The 21,802-nt window shown below is 46.0% G+C and overlaps 2 protein-coding genes across 2 annotated transcripts in view; one reads left to right on the plus strand and one right to left on the minus strand.

The window, feature by feature from the left end:
* The window catches only part of STAG3 (stromal antigen 3), a 27,188-nt gene continuing 5,386 nt past the window's right edge, over positions 1–21,802 (minus strand). Inside the window, 29 exon segments of the mRNA XM_032605194.1 lie at positions 1–2,616; positions 3,698–3,776; positions 4,078–4,179; positions 4,429–4,612; positions 8,864–9,021; positions 9,121–9,249; positions 9,508–9,656; positions 10,162–10,263; positions 11,034–11,170; positions 11,266–11,434; positions 11,595–11,687; positions 11,775–11,855; positions 12,334–12,421; positions 12,530–12,600; positions 12,720–12,920; positions 13,179–13,268; positions 13,378–13,470; positions 13,712–13,815; positions 13,993–14,098; positions 14,261–14,375; positions 14,643–14,750; positions 15,081–15,162; positions 15,368–15,428; positions 15,430–15,465; positions 15,955–16,078; positions 17,261–17,334; positions 20,406–20,557; positions 20,987–21,191; positions 21,476–21,552. Coding sequence (XP_032461085.1) covers positions 2,482–2,616; positions 3,698–3,776; positions 4,078–4,179; positions 4,429–4,612; positions 8,864–9,021; positions 9,121–9,249; positions 9,508–9,656; positions 10,162–10,263; positions 11,034–11,170; positions 11,266–11,434; positions 11,595–11,687; positions 11,775–11,855; positions 12,334–12,421; positions 12,530–12,600; positions 12,720–12,920; positions 13,179–13,268; positions 13,378–13,470; positions 13,712–13,815; positions 13,993–14,098; positions 14,261–14,375; positions 14,643–14,750; positions 15,081–15,162; positions 15,368–15,428; positions 15,430–15,465; positions 15,955–16,078; positions 17,261–17,334; positions 20,406–20,557; positions 20,987–21,191; positions 21,476–21,552 — 3,305 coding nt within the window. The 3' untranslated portion in view covers positions 1–2,481.
* GPC2 (glypican 2) overlaps positions 14,906–21,802 on the plus strand; it is a 19,380-nt gene continuing 12,483 nt past the window's right edge. The window contains 1 exon segment of the mRNA XM_032605179.1: positions 14,906–15,039. The gene's annotated coding sequence lies outside the window, so the exon portion shown is untranslated.

The following is a 21,802-nucleotide window of genomic DNA, read 5'->3' on the forward strand; positions in this document are numbered from 1 at the left end:
CTACGTAACAAACCACGCAAAACTAGTGGTGTAAACACCATTGTTTTATCATGCTCATGGATTCTGTGGGTCAGGAATCTGGAAAAGGTACAGGAAAGATGGCTTGTCTCTGCTCTCTGATGCCTGGGACCTCAGCTGGAAGACTCAAAAGCTGGGTGTTGGGATCATCTGATTCACATCTGAACCACGTCTTGTGGCTGATGCTCAACACAGGCTGGGACCTCAGCTAGGTCTCCTGGAGGGACACCTACATGTGGCCTTTCCATGTGGCTGCTTGGGCTTTCTCACAGCATGGTGCTTGGGTGCCAAGAGTAAACATCTCAAGAAACAGGACGTGGAAGCTACCAGTTTCTTCAAGGTCTGGGCTTGGAAACTGGCCCAGCTACACTCCACCATATTCTGTTAATCTAGCACTCACAGAGCCCATATTCAAGGGGAAAGGACTTAGACCCAAACTCTCAATATATTAAGAGTGGCAAAGAATTTGGGGAACACATTATAAAACTTGCACAGATTCTAAGGTTGGGGCTCTATCTACCACACTGGTCTGTCAGCTGCATAAACATCTCCACATTTACAGAGCTTCCAACTTTCTCTTTTGATCTTGTGAAGTACCAGCTTGGCAGGCATTTAATAACTTGGGACTCCTCTTCCCCCTCCTGGATCCCTAGTGACCTCTACCTCTATATCTCTACCTTAGTTTTCCCACTCTGCTCCCAGATCCCACAGAAAAGCTCTGCTCTCTGGAACTGTTCCACTGAATACAGGCTAAAGATCCCCAGGGCACTGGTAGGCTGCCTTTCTAAAATGAGGCTCACAAACCCAACTTCTAGCTTTTATTTGGCAGGGAGGGAGGGGGAAGGAAGAAGAAATGAGCTTGTTTGGCTGAGTGACCTAATCACAGGAAATCATGGATCCTCCTGCAGAAACCCCTAGACTAGCTGGATGACTGTGTCCAGCCTGGGACACCACACAGTGAGAACTTGAAATTACAGCAGATGCCCAGGACAGGGAAGAACTCGAAGTCCTATTTAAAAGGAGAGGCTGAAGAGTTCCTTAGACCACAGAAGGAAACAGTGAAAGCAGAAAGAGACGACAGTGTTTTCATGTATTTGATTGCTTGTCAGAGGGAAAGGAGAGAACAGAGGCGCTCTGCTGTTCCAGGAAGCAGAACAAGTCAGAGTTTTAAGGAGTCCAGCATCCAGAGGCTATTTTGTGGCAGTCTGGGTGAGAGATGATAGCAAGCACCGAGAGAAGAGAGAGATCAGAGACATTCTGGAGAATAACCTGCCAGGACTTGGTGAGGAACTAGCTAGGGAAGGAGAGGATGAAGGAGACAATGGTGTTGAGGATTTGGGGCTGGTCATTCAGAATAACTTCTAAGTTTCTTCCCAACTCTCAGATACTGAGATTCTATAAAAGTTCAAATTATGACAGGTGTCTCTGGGATGAGGGCATGAAATTATCCCTGGAAAGAACCTTTGAGTGAAGGCTGCCAAGATATGTGGACTGGCCTGGCCTCAGTGGAGGTGAGACGCGTAGGTCCACCCTTCAGCCGATCAGGATGCTACTCTTACCTTCCCTCTTCAGCCTAAACTGTCTCCACTAGATAAACTACTCAAAGGCAGCCAGTCTCCCACTTACTAAGCAATACATCCCTAAAAGCCAGCGTACAAAGCACCTAGTGGTGTGTGTGTGTGTGTGTGTGTGTGTGTGCAGGAGTGCAATGCACCTGGTACATGGGACCACAGGGCTAGGCAGAGCTGCGTAAGACTCCAGGGAAGAACCTGACCTCCATCAGTTTAACAATCGCTCAAGCCACAACCTGGAATTGACTCAAACATGTTTATTGAGCTAAATCAGCAAGGCACAAAAGAGGCTAGGAAAGACATTCCCAAAATACAGAAAAACTAATGGGCTCCTTCCATTCAACACAGGCAGTGCCCCTCTCCAATACTGAGGTGAAGCTCCCACCCCTCCAAACAGCAGAAAATAGGCACTCTGCTCAGAGGGACAGAGCCATGGTGCACCAGGAAGGACAGGGGGCTTATGACTGCTCTATCCTAGCAGCATCAGAGAAAGGTCAGTCAGAGAAAGGTCAGGTTAGAAAGGCACAGCCCACCTCTCCTTCCCCTGGGGAAGGGGAAGGGGAAGGGGAAGTGATGATTCCTTTTGCTCCGTTTCCCATTGGCCTTTTCCAAGTGGTCATGTCGTAGAGGTGGGGAGTGGAGATGGGGAGTGGAGATGGGGAGGGACATAGGGTCATGTCAGAAATCCTACGATGAGAAAGATGAAAGTAAGATACAGAGACCTAGTAACAGACCAAAGGGCAAAGAGATGACTGCAAGGTCCTCCAGAGGACAACTCTCATTCTCTTCCTGTACCACCCCTCCCCCAGGATACCCCTAAAGCCCCAAGGCAGCTGAGACAGCAGGCCAGGGGCTGTGGCCTTCCTTTCCACCTACTTGACAGGCACATGTGCTACCTGCCAGCATCTCCCAAGGATGCACAACTCCTCTTAACCTGCCTTCCACAGTCTGTTTTGGGGACGCTCACCTCAGTGTTCAGCTCTGCAAAATCTAAGAGGTCCAGCCCGTGCTCACTGGGGGAAGACTGCTAGAGAGAATGGGATCAAAAATCAGAAAGGTCCTTCCCCACTCCCATCACCTGCAAACAACAACAAAAGGTCCCTTTCCAGTCTCTTGTGACAAGCTTGAAGGCTGGGGTAGGTCCCTGAAGCAGCCAGGGAGGGAAGAGGAGCAAAGTCAGAGTGGGCAGCAGCGTCAGAGTCATCAGAGAAGTGCTTCCTCTCCTGGCCTGCCAACTGAGACCCTTAAATTTGTTCAGCTTTGGAACGAGAGAATGGGGTTTTTCCTGAGGGGACTTTAGGAAAGACTAATAGAGGCCTTGCTGTCTAGTCTCTGGGTTGAACATGTTATCTGGTTTTCCCTTTGAGCACAAGACCTCCACTCCCCTCTCCTACTGTGTCCTTTCTCCACCTTCAAAGAGAAGAGAAGGGAGCAGAACAGCAGCAGACACACAATCCTTTTCTGTTTATAAGGCGCCTTCACTTCGTATTTTGTGTAAAAGGTCCATTTTAAAGATGAGGGGATTGAGAGGGGTTAAGGAGCTAACCTGATAAAGTGGTAAAACGGGAAGACTTTTAGGTCTCCTCACTCGAATTGCATGCTTTTCCTACTGAACTGGCAGCATATCCTCCTGAGGAAGCAGGCAGGCAAGGGTAGAAAATGGAGTGACTGGAGGAAGAGGGACTGGGGCAGCCCTCTAAGGAGAGAGGAAGGAAGGTCGGCTGTGCCTGTGTGCATGTGTTATGAAGAGACTTGCTGAACGGGCTGCAAGGTTGGAGACTGGGTGACCTTCCATCTCTGTTTAGCTCTAGGACTCCCTTTAATTCTTAGTAGATTAAGAGGCAAAATACCTATAAGGGGATTGAGAGTGTGGGAGTGCTATTCCAGTCCAATGGTATTTAAAATTTTTCCCCCCTATTTCCTTAAACTCCAAGCAAAGTCAACAGCAACTTACAAACCCTTCCTCCTTTACTCTATGATTCTTTCAAAACATCTTGGGCAGCTTCCAAGGACAAGGCATCATCAGGACAGAGGAGAATCACAATAGTTTCTCTCCCTCACATCTGCTTCCAGTTCTAGAGGGAGAAGGGACTGTTGGATCCACTCACCTTGCCTGTACCTTGCCACTCTTCACTTGAGTCATTCTGAATTTCTAATTCTTCTTCATCCTCTTCCATCAGGCTGAGCCTAGAAACAGTGGCAAAGAGTAGAGGTTTTCAAGGACCCCTGAGAGTTTCTCAGAGGCACCCCAGGGGAACAGGGTGGGCAGTAAGCAGACCAGGGCTCCAGAGTTCCCACTCCAGCTTCAATCAAAGCAGCTCTACTTATATCTGTTTTACATACTACGGTTCCATGTTACACTGGAAGGAGGTGTTCTGTGGTTAAAACAAGTCCACAAAGCACCAGCATAGAAGCAATGAGAAGGAAAGAATCCCCTCACAATGGGTGACATCTGAAGTGAAGACAGAAGATGATGAGAAAAGCTCACCGGGTCAGCCGGCTGCCCAGACCAGGACCCAAAGAGTTGAGTGGAGTCTGGAAATGCTGTGGACTCGAGGACCTTAACCTCTGGGCACCTAAAAGGGGCTGGCTGTTGGGAATGAAGGTGGATCAGTGACAAGGGTTAAAAACAAAGGTAAAAAGAGGAGGTAAAGTGGCCAGCATGAAAGCCAGTAAAAAGCTCAGAGTGGAGGGAAAAAGAGAAAATGTAAAGCTAAAGAAAGGGGAAAGGACCGGAAAAGAACCCGAGAATGAGGGGGTGCTGTGGGAGGGAACAACACAACAGAAATGACGAGACACCAAACTGGGACATCACAGCCGGGCTCTCCTGGGGCCGCACCCTTGGGTAAACGCCAATTCTGAGCCGCCGCCTTCTTCCATCTCTTCCATCTCTTCCAATCCCCCCAGGGGCTGCCTACTTTTCACAGCCGTTGAGGTGAGGGTGGGTGTGGGTGGGATACTGTTCAGCTGTAGGCTTTCCTCCTGTGATGCAGAGATGTCCTCTCCGTGCCGCCTGGAGGGGCCTGCAAAGCAGCAGAGGCACATGTTAACTGTAAACCAGGTACCACCACAGACACTTTTAGTTTTTCAAGACCTGCTCAGAATTTGGTAAGGAAAAGTTATAAAAGAAGGGAATGGAAAATCTAGATGGTCTCATTATGACACGACTAAAAACGAGTACAGCCCTATGTACTATAAAAAGTAGGGTTTACAGAATTGTACCAAGGACTTGTCCAAGAAAAGCTCATTACACAGCTTAGAAAACAAGAAGGAAAGAGACATACATTCCACAGATAAACAGTAACATACAAACACGAATGTGAGAGAGGGTTGGAGTCCCTAAGATTGAGAGGTCTCAGTTAATCAATGAAGACATCTGAAATCCTATTCATTCAAGATTTCTGTAGTGAGAAAAAGCTTGGAATGGCCTGAAATGAGGGAGGAAACATGAGGGTTAAGGAGAAACAGAAAAACGGGAGACTGGACTTTTTAGAAGCCAGAAAAAATGAGATAACGGCAATGTCAGCACAGTTCTAATATGAAGGGTAAATGGAAGACCTGGGGCTCAAAATATTAAGGACTCTCTCCTGCAGAGCTCCAGGAAGGCAGAGGAGGAGAAAAAAAACCCAAAATGTCTTAGAAAACCTAGGTAATGCTATTTTTAAAACATAAGTCAAATCCATATTAGTATTTGTCAACTGTAAACGTTCATACCCCCATTATCCTCCCTCCCCACAGCCTTGTTTGTACACTGAAACCGGCAACCGGAGAGTGAGCTGCTTCTGGTTTAAGCAGAGGGCTACCAAAACAGGGAAGAGCCACGTCCGTGAGCTGTGTTCCCAGAGAATAAATCTTGGGCCCCCACGTGACTCCTAATCTCTCCAACCTATTATCACTGGTGTAATGTCCACAGATTTAGCCCTGGGACCTCTCCCTATCTCCATCTTCACTGGCTTCCTTAGCCATTCAGGTTCATGACTTTAAGTACCAACTCCCACATCTATCTCAAGTCTGCCTGCCCCCCTCCTCCAAATTCCTGTCTGTCCAACATCTCCACCTGTAGTAACATGGCTCATACCAAAGCCCTGGTCTCATTTCTCACTCACAGCCTTCCCCATCTCAGGTGCTATCAACTCCATCCTTCCAATTATTAGGCCAAAATCCTTGGAGTCATCCTCAACTCCTTTCTTTCTTACATCTTACATTCTTTCTTATTATGAGGTCCTATTAGTGATATCTTGGAAGTATGTCCAGAATCTGGCCGCTTCTCACCATATCCGCTGCTCCCCTGGCTCACACACTCTCATCTCCTGTCTGGGCCCCCACAGCAGCCTCCTCACCAGCTCCTTGGCTTCAACCCCTGCCTCTCCTTCGGTCAGTTCTCAACACAGCAGCCAGAAGGAACCCCTTAAAATTTAAGGCAAATCCTGTCAATCCTGTGCTCAAATCCTCCAATGTTTACCCATCTCACTGTGAGTAAAAGCTGGAATCTTTATTCTGGCTCGTATGCGCTGGACTCCTACAACCTCTTTGGTCTCATATCCTACACAGTCTCCATTCAGCAATACCGGCCTTCTCTGCTGTTCCTTGAATGTGCCAGAGACATTCCCACCATGGCCTCTGGACCGGCTGCACCCTCTAGTCTGCTATTCTGATATACACAAGGCACCCCCTCTTTCACTTCCTTCAGTTTTCTCTCCTGTATTTATGTTCTCTCCAAGGCCTTCCCCAATCACTCTTTGTAAGACTGCAATCCCCACCTCACCAGTATTTCCCCATCCCCAGTTCACTGCAGTATTCTCAGCACAACTGAGCACAAGGTGCTCAGTAAGTGTCTGCTGAATGAACCATGGAACCGATCTTTTCAGTTTTCTCCTACCTTTACAAACTCTGTTTTAGGCAAACCAATCTATACATCTATGTGCTTTGGCAAAATCTTACCTTTCTATGTTCTGCTTGTGCTCTTCTGCTAGCCCATGATACTCACTCCTCTGTTCAACTTATATAAATCTTACCCATTTTTCAAGATCCGGCTTAAATCCCATCTTCTTGATAAAGCCTTCATAGGTCAACTAAACTTAAAATGATACCTTCCTTCCCTGAATTCTATAGCATTCCTCTATCAAATCCCTGGGAATTTATTACTTACTGGTGACTTCATAACTCAGATTTTCTATGAATGTATTTTCTTTCTTTTCTATTAGATGGTAAGCTGCTTGAGAATCCTTCATGGCCTCTAAAACACCTAACACGGTATCTCGCATATAGTATGTCCTTAGGTGGTATACAAAAGACAGTAAAAGGAATTCATACCCTACCTCACAACACACACAAAAATTAACTCAAAATGGATCACAGGGTTTCCCTGGTGGCGCAGTGGTTGAGAGTCCACCTGCCGATGCAGGGGACACGGGTTCGTGCCCCGGTCCGGGAAGATCCCACATGCTGCAGAGCGGCTAGGCCCATGAGCCATGGCCACTGAGGCTGCGCGTCCGGAGCCTGTGCTCCACAACGGGAGAGGCCACAACAGTGAAAGGCCCGCGTACCGAAAAAAAAAAAAAAAAAAAAAAAAAAATGGGTCACAGACCTAAATGTATTAGCTGTAACTAGAAAACTCTTAGAAGAAAACACAGGAATAAATCTTTGTGACTTTAGGCAATAGCTTCTTAAGACATCAAAAGCACAAGCAACAAAAAAAAGATAAGTTGAATTTCACCAAAATTAAGAACTTCTGTATTTCAAAGGACACCATCAAGAAAATTAAGACAACCCACAGAATGGAAGAAAATTTTTCTGTACCACACATCTGATAAGAGACTTTTGTCTAGAATATGTAAAGAACTCAACAAGAAAAGGACAACCCAATTTTTAAATGAGCAAAGGATGTGAACAGACATTTCTCTGAAGACATACAAATAGCCAATAAGCATGTGAAAATATGCTCAACAGCATTAGTCCTTAGAGAAATGCAAATTTAAACTACAATGAATGAGATACCAATCCACAGCCACTAGGAGATGGATAAAATAAAAAATACAGTAACAAGTGTTGGCATGAATGTAGAGAAACTGGGGCCCTTGTACATTGCTGTTGGGATTGTAAAATGATGTAGGCACTTTGGAAAACAATTTGGTAGTTTCTCAAAAAGTTACACATAGAGTTACCATATGATCCAGCAATTTCAGTTCTTAGGTATATCTCAAGAGAAGTGAAAACCTACATCCACACAAAAACCTACACATGAATGTTCACAGCACCATTATGCCTAACAGAAAGTGGAAACAACCTCAATGTCAATTAACTGATGAATGGATAAATAAAATATGGCATATCCACTCAATGGAATGTTATTTGGTCATGAAAAGTTATGAGGTACTGATAAAATGCTAAGCATGGATGAACCTTGAAAACATGATGCTTAGTAAAAGACACACAAGGCCACATACCATATGATTCCATTTATACAAAATGTCTAAGAATAGGCAAACCCAGAGACAGGAAGTAGATTAGTTATGCTGCCTAGGCTGGGGGAATGGGGAGAATGGCGAATGACTACTAACATTTTAAAATGTACCCTAGGGCTTCCCTGGTGGCGCAGTGGTTTAGAGTCCGCCTGCTGATGCAGGGGACACCGGTTCGTGGCCCGGTCCAGGAAGATCCCACATGCCGCAGAGCGGCTAGGCGCATGAGCCATGGCCGCTGAGCCTGCGCATCCGGAGCCTGTGCTCCGCAATGGGAGAGGCCACAACAGTGAGAGGCCTGCATACCACAAAAAAATTTTTTTAAATAAAAATAAAATGTACCCTAAAAAGCACAAACACACACCTCAAGCTTGTGATTTCTAGGATATTACCACTTGAGACTATATTTAAAAAAAAAAAAGAAAATCAGTTTAAAGAAAACAACAGGTAAATTATAAGACAGGTAGTGATCTGAAGATTAAAAAAGCACGAAGATTATATAAAAATCTTTAAAAATTGGAAAATAACAAGATGTCACAGAGAGGCATCCTAAATGTACAGATTTCTGAGTTCAATCTCTGGTTTTATGATTAGTTTCTACTTAATTTTTCACAGAAGTTCGCTGTTTTTAGTTGGCTAGATAAACCTTGAAGAAAATGAGTACCCTTAATGATAGTAGGTGATTAATGAAATAATTATTTAACCAGACGCAAGAGTTTGAAGGAGGCAAAAGCCAATATGCTGCGTATCTAGGTAGTGGCGATCAAGGAAGTAGCACTGAGCACCCTGATACCTGCATTCAGAGCACTTTACCTTCAGTGCGCCTCTTCTTGGAGCGGGGGTAGCCCTGAGGGTTGGCCTCTGCTGTACTCTCTACAGGGCTGAGGGACTGGCAGTAGGTGGTGACTGGACCCCAGGGACGGCCAGGTGCCTGGGAGACACGTTGCAGACACTTTTCCAGGTAGGACAGTCTAAGAAAGGGGTGGGATGGAGAGGGTGAAGTGGTCACAGGCCCTCGCCACACCCTTCTTCTCTAACTCCCATCTTTATCCACCCACGCCCTAACTTACAGCAGCTGCTTGTCCTGATGGAAGAGTCGGGGGGAGAACTCTGAAAGGAGCTCCAGGAATGCCAGATTTGGGGGCTGACTGGAGGAGCCAGCTGGAGGAAGCTCAGACAAGGAGAACCTGATGCCTTCCCTTGGTTGAGTAAAATCATTTTAGGAAGATAGTCCCTTCCCACTTCCCTCCCAGGGCTGAGGCATCCTGTCCAAGTGCTTCTTCCCCTGGACCCAGCCTGTCTCCAAAGGATACCCGCTCACCAACTCTACTGCGACTCCTCGACATGCTTACCCTCCCCCTCTGAGACCTCACTCCCAGCCCTCCCTGTACCCAGCCTCTGGCTCAGCCCTCTTAGGAAGATTCAAGTACCTTGCTTTCCAACCAATACTTCCTTACTTGTGTAGCATGACCACAAGGTCACGGTTCTGTAGCTGCTGGGGTCCAAAGCTCAAGGCAAACCTCCTGGCCAGGTCCCTCATCTCGATGAAGGCTGGAAGCTCATTCAGGCCCTGGGGCCCCTGTTCCTGCAGCAGTTCTGTGTATAACTGTGTCCAGGAGACATGGCACATTTGGGAAAGGGAGAAACAAGGAAGTATAGCATTCCCTTCTCTGCCCAGAAATCCGAAAGGGCTTGGGACACCATCTGCTATTTTTACTCTCTTTCCTCCTAGGACACTGACCCTATTCCTGACCCCCTTGCAACAGAGAGAGGCTTCACCCTGCTCTGTAACAATAAAAATGTCTGTAGTACCTGAAGGGGTTGAGAGAGAACAGACTAGAAAAAGAATTAGGAATTCCCTATCACTTTATTGTTGGTGCTCCCATGTCCTAACTGATGTGGAGTTTCTATAGGGTTGGGGTGGAAACTGCCCACAGCTAAAAAAAATACTTTTTATGGCTCCGTTAACTGTGAAGGTGACTGTCATGTGGAATAAAAGCCAAAGTAAATCAGAAACTTCCTGCTCTGAAGGATCTCGTGTTCTAGACGGCTGTGGGTGGGCTGCAAGGAGGGCACGTCAGGTCTGAGGCACTGCAGGCAGAAGGGCACACCTGCTTGAGGCTCAGCAGCAGGATTCGGGAACAGTGACTTCGGTCAATCTGCCTTGCTCTAGTTAACGTTTCCTTGATAATGTCACCATAGTCATTGTAGAACTGATGGAAAAGAAGTGGAGAAGATACTGTTTGACCACAGGAAAAAACTATTTGTTTTGTTTCTTTCTTCACAGCCCTAACCGTATCTCTTTCCGAAACAGCCTTAGGTAGGGAAATGTGAACCTAAGCATAAAACAACTCATATTAGACCACACTTCTAACCAACAGGTACAAAGCCCCAAAGAAATCAGTTTAGGCAAATAAGGGAAGAAACTCTGCCCTGAGCCCATTTCTTGGAGAAGAAGGATATTAAACCTGCCAGAGCCCAGTGTCATCCAGCACCGAAGCCTTTGCTATTTGTCTCTCCCCACTAGAACAGAAGCTCCAGGAAGAAGGAACCGTTGACTATTTTGTTCACTGAGGTGTCCTTAGTGCCTGGGATAGAACGTACTCAATAAAGAGAAATCAACACAATTCTGGATTAAGGAAATGAGGTATATATCTAGGTATCTTGTGAGGACTGAACCCTCTTCCATTCTTATTTCCCTTTCTTACATTACCCCATTCCATAGACTAGATTCACACACACACAAAAAAAATCTGGACAAGAAGAATAAGATACTTTCCCTCCAATGAATTTCTTCCTCCTAACAGTTTTTTCTCCACCATTTACTACTAAAGTCTCTTTTCTTTGTCCCTTTATTCTAAACTATTGGCCTTCCCCCCTGCTTCTCCTTTTAAGCCTGATACCATCATCTTTCCAACCCTCCTTTCTGTAGTGCTACAGCGTCTGCAGCCATGGCCGTGCTCAGCTTGGCGCCCTGCTGTACCTTGTTGTAGTGTTTGAAAACATCCGAGGCTGCGTCCATCTCCAGCACCCCATAAAGCAACAGCTTGCAGAACCCAGCCAGGAGGCGGCGCCGCTGGTGCAGCTGCTCTATCTGTAAATGATCCTCCTGGGAATGACCTGGTTCACATTAAGTGCAGAATGGGAAACATCAGAATCACAGATTCAGACCTCCTGCCCTATATGCCTGAGCCCCAGGTATACAGCCCCTGTACCACTGCCCAGTCCTCCAGGCTGGATGAAGACGTGGTCCATGAGGAAGCTGGCCAGCTCAGACTGGAGAGTGGCTTCAGGAATAAAGACAAGGGGCCTAAGGAACTCTCGTCCCCCGACAATCATCTGAGGGCCGAAGATGAGCAGCAGATCACTTAACAATACAAAAGCCTGTCAGGGAAAAAAAGAATGCTTTAAAAGGACAGAATATTGACCAAGACAGAAATTACATTGCCAATTTCCCCTCAGAACGGGGTTTCCTCAGACCACAGGGTCGGGGTCGGGGGGGTGACTCACATCCTGACATACGCTCACTTGAGAAAATGCTCACCTGCTCCTGAATCTCAGGATCCACATCTGAGAGGCAGTTCTGGCAGAGTTCACAGAAGGCCACCATCCTGCCCTTCAAATTCAACAGCTGCTTCTGTGGAGACAATGGCTTCAGCAGGGAGAAATGAAGGAAGACACGGACTCCTCCATTCCCGTTCCCCCTACTCAGACCCATATTCACCTGGGAAGCACCTGATCCAGAAACGTGGGTTAGTGTCCAGAGAATGGAAAAATAGACAAGAGTCAAGGCTGGTAAGATCACCTGTAACAACCAAATGTGACAAAATGAGGGTCAGGAGTAAGGGGCAGGTGGGGAGAGAGAGACAGACAGGCAGATACACACAAAGGAGGGAAAAAAGAAAAAAGCAGACAGAAGAGAGAAAATGAGATTAGAAGAGACCCAATTCCTTTTCCGGTAGAAAAAAACTGATTCTGGAAGTCTTCAGAGGATTCTATCCTGAGTAGGAATGCCACCTCTCCCTAATTTATTTGAAGTCTCCTAGACCCCCTCAATATTATCCTTGACTCCCCAGAAACCAGAGAGAATGGCTGTTTTCAGGTGCTGGAAAGTACAGTCACCTTCCAAGATTGGGATGGAAGGAACGACATACATGATCAAGATCTCTCTCTCTCTCATCTGCTCCACAGCCCTGGGACTCGAACTGCGTATGTGGTGGCCACCTAGGACACGGCCCTTAAAACTCCTCTCCTGCCTCCATGTCTCCAACTTGTCTACTTGCCTGGTGAGGAACCTCTCCTGTGTCCACAGCCTTCCGGAGGAGTCGGTAGCAGGGCTCATAGAGCTCCCAGCGAGTTAGGTCATGGGCACTTTGTGGGGGGAGGGAGAGAAAAATGTTACACTGGAAGAGAATGAGAGGAATCAACCCCACAGACAGTGGTAGAAACAGAAGAAGGAGCAGGAGGGGAGCTGCTCACTTGTAGAAGGCAGAGAGGCGCTTCAGGGTGGCTGCCAGACTGTACACCTCATCTTCATCTAGGAAGGAAGACTGAGGAAGAAAGAAGGTCCACAGTGGATTTTCCCAAGAACTCACAGATCCACACCCCCCATCTTGGGGCCTCTCCCACACAAGTCTGGGGTGTCCCATCATGCAGCCCCACTTCCAACCTGCAGCAGCTCTTCAAGCTCCTGCTGGAAGCGGTCAGTCAGCAGATCCACAAGTTGGCTGCGGGCAAAGTCCACCCGGCTGAAGAACGTGAACTCCGGATTACAGAGCAGATAGAGGGCATGAGCACCAGCCTCAAGCACCGCTGGTTCTGCGTGCTTCACCACCACCTCTTGGAGCTGCTGCAGGAGCAGCTCCAGGTGCTGAGAGAGAAAACGGTGGGAGAAGACCGTGCTGTGGGGGGGCAGGGAGGACAACTCCTCCGGGAGGGTCTAGAGGTGGGGAGGGAAGAAACAGGGTCGAAAGCTTTAAACTTCAAGGATAAGATGCCTCAGAAAGGGAGGGCTTATTGGTTTTTCTAGAATCCAGGTTCTTGAGAAAAACCGGATACTGGCAGTAGAACCTTTGGCCCTAGGATGAAAGTAGCAAAGTATAGGGAACGTGTCCTCCTCTCTCCTCACTTTCTCCAAGCGCCTGGTGCAGTAGATGTTGAGGTCAAAGTAGTTGAGAAGCTGCAGCAGGGGAGCAACCTTCTCTGCATCAGCTGAGAACTGTGGTGATTGAGAGAGAAGCCTAGTTATTACCTGCTATACTGCTAATCTGGAGTCCAGTTCCTTCCACCTGCTCATTCCCAGAGGCTGAGCAGTGGGGACCCTCTACCTTGGCCAGGAGCTGGGGGAGCAGGGGGATGAGGTGCTCAGTCAGCTTCACCTTGTCGTCGGCTTGGATCTTACGTTCTTTGGGTGTTAAGCCCTGGAATTACAATCATTTGGGGGTGGGGGTAAAAGTGTGTGTACATGTATTCCTCTGCCCAACAATTTTATCTTCCCAGGAAGGAAAACTCAGCAGCTCCCTTCAATTTCTTTCTCTGGAAATGGAAGTCTTTGAGGGGCAGAGGAAGGAGCACCTGAACCTAAGACTTGAGGATTAGGACAGACAATATCTGCCTGGATTTAATATTGCTAAGCAACCTACCCTGCCCCTCTTGCCATACCTTCCTCCCCGTGACCCGCCCCACAGGCGGGTGACCCTCGGAAGCTTGCCGGACACTGGACACAAGGATTTCTGTCAGTGTGCTCTCCTGTACGTCGCCCAGGTCTGAGGTGGCAGGAGGATGGAAAACAGAATCACAGGGTAGCCACCCTCCATCTCCAAGGACCCCACCGCCCCACCGCCCATGACACCTATGCCTTTCACAAGTCAGGAGAGAAATCTCTCCTGGTTTCCTACTAGGAGATGAGAGGTCCCCTCCCCTGGCTACCAGGTGGCACACACTCTGGTCCTTCTCCAGCAGCAGGCTTGTCAGACTCTCCCAGTCCTTCAGCTGAGGCCCCGCACAGTCCCACAGGCTGTCTACTAAGTATGCAGCGTGGTAATGGAGCTGTGGAAGAAGACAGATGTTAAGTTACTGAAGCCACATGTTAAAACTCTAGAAATTGGCTACTAATGAACCATTTCTCTCCTTCCTGCAGTGCCAGCTCCCATCCTTCTCTACCTGAAGGTCTTACGCCTGAGAGCCCAACAGCTCCTTTTCATACGTCACCTCACTCTCCACAAAAAAGGACAGCAGAAGGTGGAAGAAAGTCCTCTGGGAGCGTGGACTTCGGCGTCGCTCTCTCTCACCCACCGTTCTTGTCTCACACTCAGGGCAGAAAAGCCTGGTAGGGGGGACACAGGGAAAGGGCATAGCACGGAAGGAAGTAAGCAGTGCAACAGTTACCATGGAAGGAAGAAACAGTTCAAGGAGAGGATTAAAGAAAAAAGAGGCACAGAGCTAAGGAAAGCCCCAAGGTGTTGAGAAGGGAAGGAGACACCAAGGGAGACTTTATAGGTATGGGGAGCCCTTAGAAAGAGCACCAGCAGATGATGGAGAGAAAACAACAGACGATGGTGTTAAAGGAACAAACGAAAAGAGGCCCACTCACTTCCAGTACAGAAACTCCCCCACAGCAGAGGCCAGGGCTCTGTTAGAGGCATACACAACAGGGTAGATGCTCTCACAGTCTGCCTCTGTCAGCATCCCTTCCATGTTCCTGCCAGGAGAAATGCAGAACAAGCAGGTGGATATGGATGTCGTCCTCTAGCCTCTAACTAAGGCTAGAAACAAAAAGGGAAAACCAACAAGGATTAACTCACAAAGAACTTCCAAATGGAAGAGTGGAAAACAGAGGGATATGAAGAGTTAGAGAAGATAGGAAATTTGCCCCCTGAAGATCCTGCAACTCGGGAGTGACCTCTGTCTTTCAACCTGTATATAAACAAGAGTCAACCTATGATCCGCGGAGGGATAGGACTCTGGAACGGCCTGTCTGATGCTGAAAGGTAAGTCTGAGATGCTTGCCTCTCCACTTCCCAGGACTCACTTAAGGATAAGTGTTAGTAACCTGACGGCCTCCACTGCCACGTCATACTCTCGGTCCATGACCATGGAAACCAACCGGTCCTGTAAAAAGGAGAACATTGCTCAATAGCTCATATATCCATCCCAAAACACCACTTTCTTAGAATCTGAGGGATTCCTAAAGACAGGGTGTAGAAGCAGACACTGGGATATCTATGGATATATGAAAGTAATAGACATGGATAAATGAGGTGGGGAAATGGGAACCACAGACAGAGCCAAGCACAGGAGCACTGTCCCGATTTTACCTTAAGCGGCTGGTAAAGAGCTCCAGGCGTGCAGTCCAGTCTCGGTTGCCGTACAGCCCCTTTTAGAGCCTTCAAGCACTTCAGACGGACTTCTCGATGCTACTGAGGAGAAGGGAAATGTGGCTGACTCCTCCTCTACTCACCCTCACTGGGCCTCCATACCTCCCTCTCAGATTACTCATTCTGGGCCTGGGTGTCCTCTGTATCGAGGACTCTGAGATGTCTCAGAGGACAATGAACAGCTGTCTTCTCACTTAAAATCCAAAAGGATCACAGCAGAATTTAGCAATCATGATTAAAAGGATCTTTTGGCTACCACCCTAGCACTTGCAATTACCACCCTGTCAACTTTCTCGCCTTTCCATAGGGAAAGTCCTTCTCCACTCGACTGTGGTTTTGAGGCATTTAATCTCCTAGATATATCTTTCTCTCTCCTAACTTATCCTACCCTCCCAAATACTGGGGGAATTTCGAGGTTCAGTGTCTTGAGGAGTGATCACCTGACCACTAGTGAAACACCTAAGTGGCAAGTACCAGGAAAAGGCTGAAGCATCCTAGGGCAGGGAAGAGGACTGACTGAACTCTCACCTTATCATGCAGGGTCCAGCCAATATATTTTAAATAGCTGTCAGTGAGGAAAGAGGTACTGTAGCTTTGCATCCAAGACCCAATCTCCTCAATGCAGATAGCACGGATCTCAGGAAGGACATCCCTAGGCACAGAGAGAAACTGACCCTTATTACCTTCTCTCCAAACTCACTTTCCATCCCAGCAGATACCTCTTTGTCACAGGAGAATCTATTTTCTTGACTAAACACCAGGTACTAGGCCTTTCATTTCCTCCTCCCAATGTGAATATTTTAAAAAGTGAACACTTTCTTTCTGTAACCAACCTATAAAATAGTTGAACTTATCCTCCATGCCCCTTTTAAAAACCGATTTTGGAATTTAATTTAGCTGTTGCCCAAACTGCGTGTGTGTGTGTGCGTGTGCATGCGTGTGTGTGTGTGTGTGTCTAATTGAGGTACAGTTGATATACAATATAAGTTTCAGGTACAACATAGTGATTCACAATTTTTAAAGGTTACATTCATAGCTACTATAAAATATAAGCTATATTCCCTGTGTTGTACAACATATCCACCTGTCTGTTTTGCTTCCACTTCAAGAAAAGATTACATCAGCTAAAGGGTTCTGGAAAGGCAGAGGTTGAAATCTAGGTAAGAGTGAGACACAAATACTGAGGAAGAAGTTCTTTACCCAGTATAAAACTCCCCTGCCGGGCTTCCCTGGTGGCGCAGTGGTTCAGAGTCTGCCTGCCGATGCAGGGGACATGGGTTCGTGCCCCAGTCCGGGAAGATCCCACATGCCGCAGAGCGGCTGGGCCCGTGAGCCATGGCCGCTAAGCCTGCGCGTCCGGAGCCTGTGCTCCGCAACGGGAGAGGCCACAACAGTGAGAGGCCCGCGTACCAAAAAAAAAACAAAAAAACAGAAAAAAACCTCCCCTGCCTTTAGCACAGTGTAAGGCACAGTGAAGTGGGCTAGGAAAACGCTTGCCGAGCTGTACACCCTCAGAAAGGTCCTGCCTTTTGGCTCTCTGCTCTTATCCTCTCAAGGCTCAAGCCCCAGAAAGATGGGGGAGGGGAGGTCTCAGGCAAAGCTGGAGCAGAAGAATACTCAGCAATGCCTTACCCTCTTATTGTCTCTCCCAGAAGAGTTTACACGATCCTTTGTAGGCGGGGATAAACTAAACCTAATTTGGAACATTTGTTGCCCCAGCTGTACTAGCTGTGGGACTAACCAGATAACTCAGGGTTAGGAGGAGACCTCGTCACTTCTACAGACTCCATAACTGAGGACCAGCCACTTCAATGAGAGGATCCCAGTAACTCACCTGTACCGATGTACAAAGACACCCCTGAAGAGGGCATTCATCATTCCCTCAATCTCCTCTTGATGCTCTGTGAGCTGGAGGACAGGGAGTAACAGGTCAATCTCTCATGTCCCCCAATAATATAAGGCCACAAAAATATAAGAAAAGCATGACATCCACCTACTTCCTATTAATAAGAGGACACAGTCTGAACCTCTGGTATCCTTTGTTCCCTTTTAAACCTTCTAATTTTTTTTTTAAATTTTCAGGACATTTGGCTTTACTTCCCACACGTTCATAATACTTCTATCTCCCAAAATCATTTTTTCCCCCACATGAGAAATATACATCTATAGTAAGGTATGAAAGTTACAGACCTCTAACTTTCTCTTTCTATGGATTAGATAACTTGGAAAAGAGTATCACCTACTCATCCACTTGTGACAGTGGACAGGCCGGTGAAATCAGGCAGTCAACAGATACATCTAAAATACAAAGTTGATGAGAAGGGTGGAGTTTGCAAACAAAAGTAATTAAACTAATCAGTCAAAAGCAGCGAAAAAGAAAATGTAGCCAGTAAGTTATCAGAATAGAAAAAGGTTAAACCTTCTAATTCTGGAAGAAGCCGTATAGTCAACTAATGCCTCAGAGATTTGTGTTTGGAAAAAATAATATCCCTTCTGTGTCTCATTATTTTGACTATCTTTGGCTATTCAGAGGCCCTAGCTGGTAGTTATACATGTTTTTGACTAACAACAATCGGGAAAAAAATTTTAATAAGTGCAGTTTGACAAAAGAAGCGCAACAAAAAAAGAGAAGGAAGAGATTATATCAGTGGTTCTCAACTGGTGGCTCCCAGGGGACATTCAGCAATGTCTGTAGACATTTTTGGTTGTCATAACCTGGGAAGGTACTACTGCCATCTAGTGGATAGAGGACAGAGATGCTGCTAAACATCCTGTAATGCCAGGACAGCTCCCTAAATGTCATTGTTGAGAAACCCTAGATTAGATGAATAACAGATAACAAAGAAGCAGAATTACAAGGGAACATTCTTTAAGACAACTGCCCCAACTCTTCAATAAATCAATATATTGGGGGAAAATGCGGGGGGCGGGGAGCAGAGGTTCTGTATAAAAGAGACTTAAGAAACACAACAACCCAATGTAATGCATAGTCCTTAATTAAATCCTGGTTGGAATTAACCAGATATAAAAGGTATTTTGGGGACAAGTGGAATATTTTAAATATGAATTGGGATTAAAAAATATTAGGGAATCATTGTTAATATTTTTGGATATGAAAATGGTATTAGGATTATGTAGTAACATGTTTTTTAGATGACATACTTAAGTCTTTAGGTTGAAATACCAATATGCCCATAATTTAGTAGAAAATAGTAAAAAAAAATAGATGAAGCAAATATAGTGAAATATTAGTTAAAACTAAATTTAAATCTAGTTAAATCTAGATTTAAATTAAATAATCTAGTTAAATCTAGATTTGTATGTGGTGTTCATTCTACCAGTGTTATCTATTTTTCTGAACGTTTGAAAATTTTCATACTTAAAGGAAAAGGAAAGAGAGGGAGGGAAGGAGGAAAAGTGTGTCATCAGTACCAAATTCTATGTAAATCGAAAAGGGATACTGAAAAAAGGTCATTGGCTATAGGGATTAAGAAGTCACTGGTTTGGGCTTCCCTGGTGGTGCACTGGTTGAGAGTCCGCCTGCCGATGGAGGGGACACAGGTTCGTGCCTCAGTCTGGGAAGATCCCAAATGCCGCGGAGCGGCTGGGCCCGTGAGCCATGGCCGTTGAGCCTGCGTGTCCAGAGCCTGTGCTCCGCAACGGGAGAGGCCACAACAGTGAGAGGCCCCCATACCACAAAAAAAAAAAAAAAGAAGTCACTGGTTTGTTGAAAATAACTTGAAAGAAAAAAAATGGGGATAGAAGCTAGGTAGTGAAAGGATTCAGTTGGATATTAAGGAAGTAAGGAAATACTAAAAGGAAGGATAGAAATGGAGTAGCTCATAGAGGAGAATGAAAGAAGATTCAAGGGCTTATATACATTTATAAGTGGAGAGAGGAAAACAGTGGTGAGGGAGAGATTAAAGACAGAAAGCAAAACGATAACTGATGAAGCAAGAGCCCAGAGAAGTCCAAATAATAGGAGTCACCCTAGTGTATATAATTTAAGATTTGACACAGACCTAGTACACATAAGATTTGACACAGACCCAGTACACATAAGATTTAAAACATACTGACAGTGAAAATAGCAAAAGAGAATCAGGAAAGTATAGATCTTTCTCTAATGATTTAGCATGGAAGATATGTTTGGTGAGAGCTGGAAAACAGTCAACTGGCATAGTTACACATGATGAGTCCTGCCAACCTCATGGTGGGGGAGGTCTCAGATACTTAGGGGGAATGAGGGGAAAGTCGGTGTTAGTCTCATGATAGACACAGCTGTCTGAAGGTTTAATCAGTGTAAAAGATTTTGTTGGGGTTTATGTCCTTCAGTGGTCTTCTTCAAGTTTAACAGGCAACAAAGCAAGTACCTACTATGTGCCCAGCTAGGCAATTTATTCATCTCATTTAATCTTCACAAAAAGAATTATTCCCTTTTTAAAGGAAAGGAAACTGAAGCTTAGAGATTACGTAAGGCCATGGAGCTAGTAGCTAACTGGAACAGAATTTAAACGCAGGAGAGATTGAAAGGCCTGTGTCCTATCCATTCCTTGAAAACTTGGCCTCCTGCATCAGTGGTTGGCCTTCAGTCCTCCTGTGGTAACCTGCATACTGCACACTTGACAAGAAAGTCAATGCTTAACCCCCTGCACAAGATGCAGGCACAACATTTAAACACCTGTGATAATGAATGCAGACAATGGAAACTGAGCAAAAGTGGAATTATAGAGAACTCTAAAATTTACTCTAAACTAGAAATGCTCTATTGAGCCCACATCCCAGAAACAAAGTGAGCATGCAATAACCTCTGACCGGAGGAGTCTATTAAACTATTGCCAGACTCCATCATTCATGATCTCAAAGCTTGCCTGGGGGACTGTGCCTTAGCAGAAAGAAGCTTGGGGACTGACAAGGTGGGCTGCAGCAGCTGTGATGGAAGCCAGGAGAGGAGGGAAGAGGCAGGGAACACTTCTCACCTCTTTGCGTTTCTCCAACAGGCTCTCCAGTCGCTCAGGTGCTCTCTGTCCTGGCCCCTTGTTTCGTTCAGTCTCGTACTGACGTTGATTGTTGTCCTTGTGCAGACTCAGTTGGAAGGCAACTCTTACCAAGGAGGTCATCAGCTTCATGGCTTTGAGTCAGTAAAAATAAGATAACGAGATCATTAATTAAGTCAGAGAGAGGGAGGGTAGGTTCAAAAACGAAGGAAAAAAAGGGCAGTGAAAAATAAAAGCTAGAGCAGGGTGACCCTAAAATCCTAAGACTCACTGTTCTGGAGTGGATTTTTTCTCTCCCTAACTCTTTTGGGCTTCCTTTAATGCTTAGCATATTCCCAGTGGTGAGCTATAAGAAACACGTTAAGGCTGGAAACTATCACTGTAATCCACTCCTTTTTACAATTCCACTAATGAGAAACTGGATGGAGGTTTGGGATGAAAGAAGCATGACCCTGAAGTAAAGAGCTAGAATGCAGGTAGGAAAGAAGATCCAGGATTGGAGAACAGAGGAAATTTCTACCAACCCCCAAGAGAACACTGACAGAATAAAAGTGACTGCTTACCAGCCAGGGTGCTAGTGTGACGGAAGGCACGGACTTGGGAGTCTGAGAGGCCAGTGAGCAGAGAGATGAGGTTGTCTATAGGGAAGCCATCATAGAGGAGGCTATACTGGCACCGATAGACCAACGTCCTCACAAATTCACAGAAGCTGCCCTGGAACTTCTTCCAGGATGGGCCTGGAGCTATCAGAGGATAGTCTCCCGAGTCCTATAAAAGAGGTTATGAAAAGGACGGAAAAGTTATTACCAGGTCTATGAAGTCACAGGGATTGGATGTCAAAACCCAATAGTATAGTAAAAATGTATCTCTTATACCTCATTCTCAACTCTACAGGCCTATTCAGATAACGTGTATAGGTCCCTTTTGCTCCCAAGAGATTAAACTCCTCTTTCTAAAAGCTATCCTATTTCCCAGAATCAGAAAGAGGAGGATAATGGGCCTTGTATTTTGCAAAAAGAGTGGCAAGAGGATCCTGGACTGTCTTCCCCCACCTCATTAAACTGTTCTGTTAGGTGCTGGATGATCTCCGAGTTGGACATCTTCTTGAACATCTCAGGGGTCACAGTGCCTGAGAAATGGAGGAGATGAGGTACTTAGAAGGCAAATAACAGGACACCATGACCATTTAACATAGATTTGAAGATGAGCTAGGAAATATACTGAAAAGAGCTTAGGTGGGGAATCAGAAGACCTGAATCCTAGTCATAAATCTGCTGCCATCTAACTGAGTACCTGCTATAAGGCAACCTCTCTAGAAAACCCAAGGGAATCAAATAGTGGAAAACTATGGTTAAAAAAAATATTCCAAACAATCAAAA

This window comes from Phocoena sinus, chromosome 15, assembly GCF_008692025.1.
Source record: "Phocoena sinus isolate mPhoSin1 chromosome 15, mPhoSin1.pri, whole genome shotgun sequence".
In the NCBI taxonomy this organism is placed as follows: Eukaryota; Metazoa; Chordata; class Mammalia; order Artiodactyla; family Phocoenidae; genus Phocoena; species Phocoena sinus.